Source organism: Sturnira hondurensis, unplaced genomic scaffold (assembly GCF_014824575.4).
Source record: "Sturnira hondurensis isolate 20B ecotype Veracruz unplaced genomic scaffold, ASM1482457v3 Scaffold0012462, whole genome shotgun sequence".
NCBI classification, from domain to species: Eukaryota; Metazoa; Chordata; class Mammalia; order Chiroptera; family Phyllostomidae; genus Sturnira; species Sturnira hondurensis.
In genome coordinates this window covers 18,921-23,242 of record NW_028085093.1, presented here as the reverse complement: position 1 = coordinate 23,242, position 4,322 = coordinate 18,921, and the positions used below count along the sequence as shown (strand labels likewise).

Below are 4,322 nucleotides of genomic sequence, written 5' to 3'. Positions count from 1 at the left end.
ACAACACTTGAAATTTCACAGAGACTACACCTTAATCACTAAATGCGCCACATAAATGCAGTAGTGCCTCCGATTCTTCTGGACTGCCATGCAATGTGCAATTGTGTTTATCTCAGTGAAGAAGTTCTCCATCCAGAACTCAGTAACACTCGTCCTGGGACTGATGGGGGCACTGGATATAGATACTGACCAGTACCCCAATTTAAATAGTGTGGAGGCGAATCTGCCTATGTTAGAGATTGCCAGGCAGGGGACACATAACAAGAGGGGCAGTGAAGATCTCCGGGTGGAGTCCACATCTCATCACTGGGTACATTCCGTACACACGAGCCCCTCCCTTGCTTGGAGTTAATTCATGAAGACTTGACTTCCTTACAGAGTGGCTGGTGAAAGGTGGGGTCTGGCTCTGAGAGCCCTAGCCCGCGTCTCCACCCAGCTGCAACTCCGCCCATCTGACAGATCTGTGGGCGAACCCGGGCGGGTAGGGAGGCGGGAAGAAACCGAGGTTGAAGGCGGGGCAGGCGGCTGCTGAGGCGGCCAATGAGCGACTCTCCAGCCGCTGAGCCGAGAGGGCAGGGGGGCAGGGGCGCAGGGGCGCCGCCACTAGCACCACCGCCTCCCAAGTCCTAGGTCCTAGTGGATGCACAGCCCTAGCGGCTTTGCCCCTCCCTGCGCAGAGGGGCCTACAGGGGCCCTAGGGGCAGACTCGGGACAGGATTTCTAAGGAAGGGGAGAAGACTGGAGCCGCACCCTCTCTAAGGGGCTCCATAAACGATGAAGGGCCGGCGGCGCCGGCGCCGGGAGTACTGCAAATTCGCGCTACTCTTGGTGCTGTACACGCTGGTGCTGCTGCTCGTCCCCTCTGTACTGGACAGCAGTCGCGATAGGGACAAGGGCGCTGGGCACTGCCCCGGCCTGCAGCGCAGCCTGGGAGTGTGGAGCCTGGAGGCGGCGGCGGCGCGAGAGCGGGAGCAGGGCGCGGAGATACGACCTGCCACTGAGGGGCACGCAGGCCAGTTCCCTGGACCCCCGGGCAACCTCAGCAGCGCCGTCGGTGAGAAAGTGTCTGGTGAGAAGCAGCATATATATGTGCACGCCACCTGGCGCACCGGCTCGTCGTTCCTCGGCGAGCTCTTTAACCAGCACCCGGACGTTTTCTACTTGTACGAGCCCATGTGGCATCTCTGGCAGGCGCTGTATCCAGGAGACGCTGAAAGCCTGCAGGGCGCGCTGCGTGACATGCTGCGCTCGCTTTTCCGCTGTGACTTCTCCGTGCTGCAGCTGTACACGCCGCCAGGAGACCCCGCCGCGCGCGCCCGGGACTCAGCCAATCTCACCACAGCCACTCTCTTTCGCTGGCGGACCAACAAGGTCATCTGCTCGCCTCCCTTGTGCCCTGGCGCGGCCCGTGCCCGGGCAGAGGTTGGCCTCGTCGAGGACGCCGCTTGCGAGCGCACCTGCCCACCGGTGGCTCTGCGCGCCCTGGAGGCCGAGTGCCGCAAGTATCCGGTGGTGGTCATCAAGGACGTGCGCCTTCTGGATCTAGGAGTGCTGGTGCCTTTGCTGCGTGACCCGGGCCTCAACCTGAAGGTGGTGCAGCTTTTCCGAGACCCACGGGCCGTTCACAACTCGCGTCTTAAATCCAGGCAGGGGCTGCTGCGCGAAAGCATCCAGGTGCTGCGCACCCGCCAGAGAGGAGACCGTTTTCACCGAGTGCTGCTGGCGAATGGCGTGGGCGCTCGCCCCGGGAGCCAGTCCCGTGCGCTGCCCGCTGCGCCACGCACCGACTTCTTCCTGACTGGTGCGTTGGAGGTGATCTGTGAAGCCTGGCTGCGCGACCTGCTCTTCGCGAGAGGGGCGCCTGCCTGGCTGCGGCGCCGCTACCTGAGGCTTCGCTATGAGGACCTGGTGAGGCAGCCACGCGCCCAGCTGCGCCGCCTGCTGCGCTTCGCTGGACTGCGCGCGCTGGCGGCGCTCGACACCTTCGCGCTCAACATGACGCGCGGCACGGCCTACGGCGCTGACCGGCCCTTCCACCTGTCAGCACGCGACGCCCGCGAGGCGGTGCACGCCTGGCGCGAGCGTCTGAGCCAAGAGCAGGTGCGTCAGGTGGAAGCCGCCTGTGCTCCGGCCATGCGTCTGCTGGCTTACCCTCGGAGCGGAGAAGAGGGCGACGCAGAGCTGACCCTGGACGAGGAGACACCGGTGGAAATGGAGGCCGATGGCGCCACCTAGCCATCCACCCGCGTCCCGGGGACAGATCTGGGTAAGGTGACCCCGGGCAGGGAAAGGCAAGGAAGGGTCTTCGGGGATCTTGGACCAGCCTGCAGGGGGAGCGATGAGAAAGCGCTGCTGGCAGAATTTGGGAGAGTCATCGGGATTGCCAGTTTAGCCACCTGCTTCCTCAGGTCAGGACCCTGAGATGAGAGAGGTTAAGTATGGCTGAGGGAGAACCCAGATCTCCATACTCCCAGTCCCCTCTGTGAAGTAGGAAGTAAGGTCATCTGTTGAGAATTGGGAGAGGGGAGGGAAGAGGGATATCAGGTCTGGGGAGAGTAGAGAAGATTTAAAAGTAATGGAACTTGAGACTGGAATTGACATGAAAAGCATAGGATTTCGGGGCCCATTTGAGTTTGAGAATTATAACTTTATCTTGATGCCAGTCTGTCTTGTGAGGAAAAACTCTTTGCAACAGTGTCTGCATGAACAGAGAAAGCCAAAAGCAGACTTTGGTGGAAAGTTTTTGACTCTTATCTTACTTCCCCGTAATCTGTTTCATTTCTTCTATGTTTTTATCTCTCTGATGTGAAGATTCCAGGGTTTTCCTTCTGAGTTCCCAAGCTCACGGGCATAGTCAGGCCTCTCTTGCAACAGTTTAGCACGTGTGTGTCTCAGGCTCTGCTATAATGGTGTACAATGGCCTTAGCTTTCCTCCTGGCTCATGTGAAGTCTCCCCCACCCCCATGACTGGTGTTTGTAGGGTACTTGACCATATCCCATTTACATCAGTTCCTGAAAGCTGTCTCGTCAGCTTCCTCTAGCGTTGGCCAGACATCAGGGCTGGGCTTTTCCCTACTTTGCCCCATCAGTTTGAGAATAGCTACTGCTACCTTAAGATTGGCAGTAGTAGCTTTGGCTGTAACTGCAGAAGGAGCTCTGTGAAAGGATCACCCCCATATTTTCTCTGTAAATCACGTATCCTGAGATGCTAAAATGGGACTTAAATGATCTCAAAATGTGTTCAGTGTCTAGGTCAGTGTATGGCTTGTATGTTGGCTGAGGGGAAGGGTTTGTTCTGCATGACACTGACCTTAAGAGTCTAGTTAGTGGCATGGTGATGGGTTTCCCCAAATTCTATGTGAGTTGGAAGGGTGGAAGGATGCAAGCTTTCCGCACTGTGCAGTCCAGCAGAGAAGGAAAAGCAGTGCCCAGTGAGCGGAAGTGACTTAAGTTTCCATTCATTATTTTATAATGTAACTCACTGTCCCCCTGGGATGAAGCTCTGAGGACAAAGTTGAAGATGTTAATGAAGGTGGATTTTCTTGTTAATAGAGCCAGGGTTTCAGAGAGATTTTAGAAGTTGGCTGATTTTTCTCCCAGTGATCAAGTGGTTTTCTTGGTCAGTTTCTGTAATTACAGAATTGCTAGGGAGTCTGTGTTCTTTCCTGATTTCCAGAGTAAAGGAAGACAAGGTATACAATGATTTGTCACATTTCAACAAAAACATCTTTCCATCTGTTAACCTTGTATTTGCAAACATAAGTTAACCTAACAGTTCCTAACTCCCCTTCACAGGCCAGAGGGAACCCCTGTCCAGGGAAATGCTACAGCATTTTATGGCTTCAAGAACAGTCTCCCAGAAACTTTCACATTTTTCTTGTTTTTATTGATGTTTACTGAGTGCTGACTGGGGTGGGGTAAGAAAAAGAAGAGAGAGGAGGGTTAGAAGACAAGGCTTTGTCCTCTAGGAACTTAGAATCTGTGAGAGTGATTATTGGAGAAGACACTAGTGCTGTTGTTTGGAAGGCCAATGGGGCTTTTTCTGAGGGGCTGCAAGGACACCTGGTAGCCAGTTTTAGGCTCTTCCATACTTTGTTGACTAATCCCTTCCTTCCATATTGCTGTTGGAATTATTGGGGCACTTACCATGTCACCACCAACCAGTGGATTTATTAAAATGTTGAAGTCATGATTCCTAGAAAGAAAACATTATTGACCCACTGATGACTTTCTAAAAGTCTGTCACACTCTACTCTAGGGAAGGGAAGAGATCCTTATGTGCCATGTGTTGAGTTGAGTTAAACATTGTACATGTATCATTA

General features: G+C 54.7%; 1 protein-coding gene across 1 annotated transcript; it reads left to right on the top strand.

Annotated features, from left to right (window-relative positions):
• The first annotated feature begins 548 nt into the window (after positions 1–548).
• CHST7 (carbohydrate sulfotransferase 7) lies at positions 549–2,265 on the top strand. The gene has a single exon (XM_037060687.1). It carries the CDS (start codon positions 775–777, stop codon positions 2,233–2,235), a length of 1,461 nt encoding a protein of 486 aa, XP_036916582.1. The 5' UTR covers positions 549–774; the 3' UTR covers positions 2,236–2,265.
• The last annotated feature ends 2,057 nt before the right edge of the window (positions 2,266–4,322 follow it).

Excerpts from the sequence above, each read along its gene's own strand:
- CHST7 (XM_037060687.1), top strand. The coding sequence starts at position 775 with ATGAAGGGCCGGCGGCGCCGGCGCCGGGAGTACTGCAAATTCGCGCTA.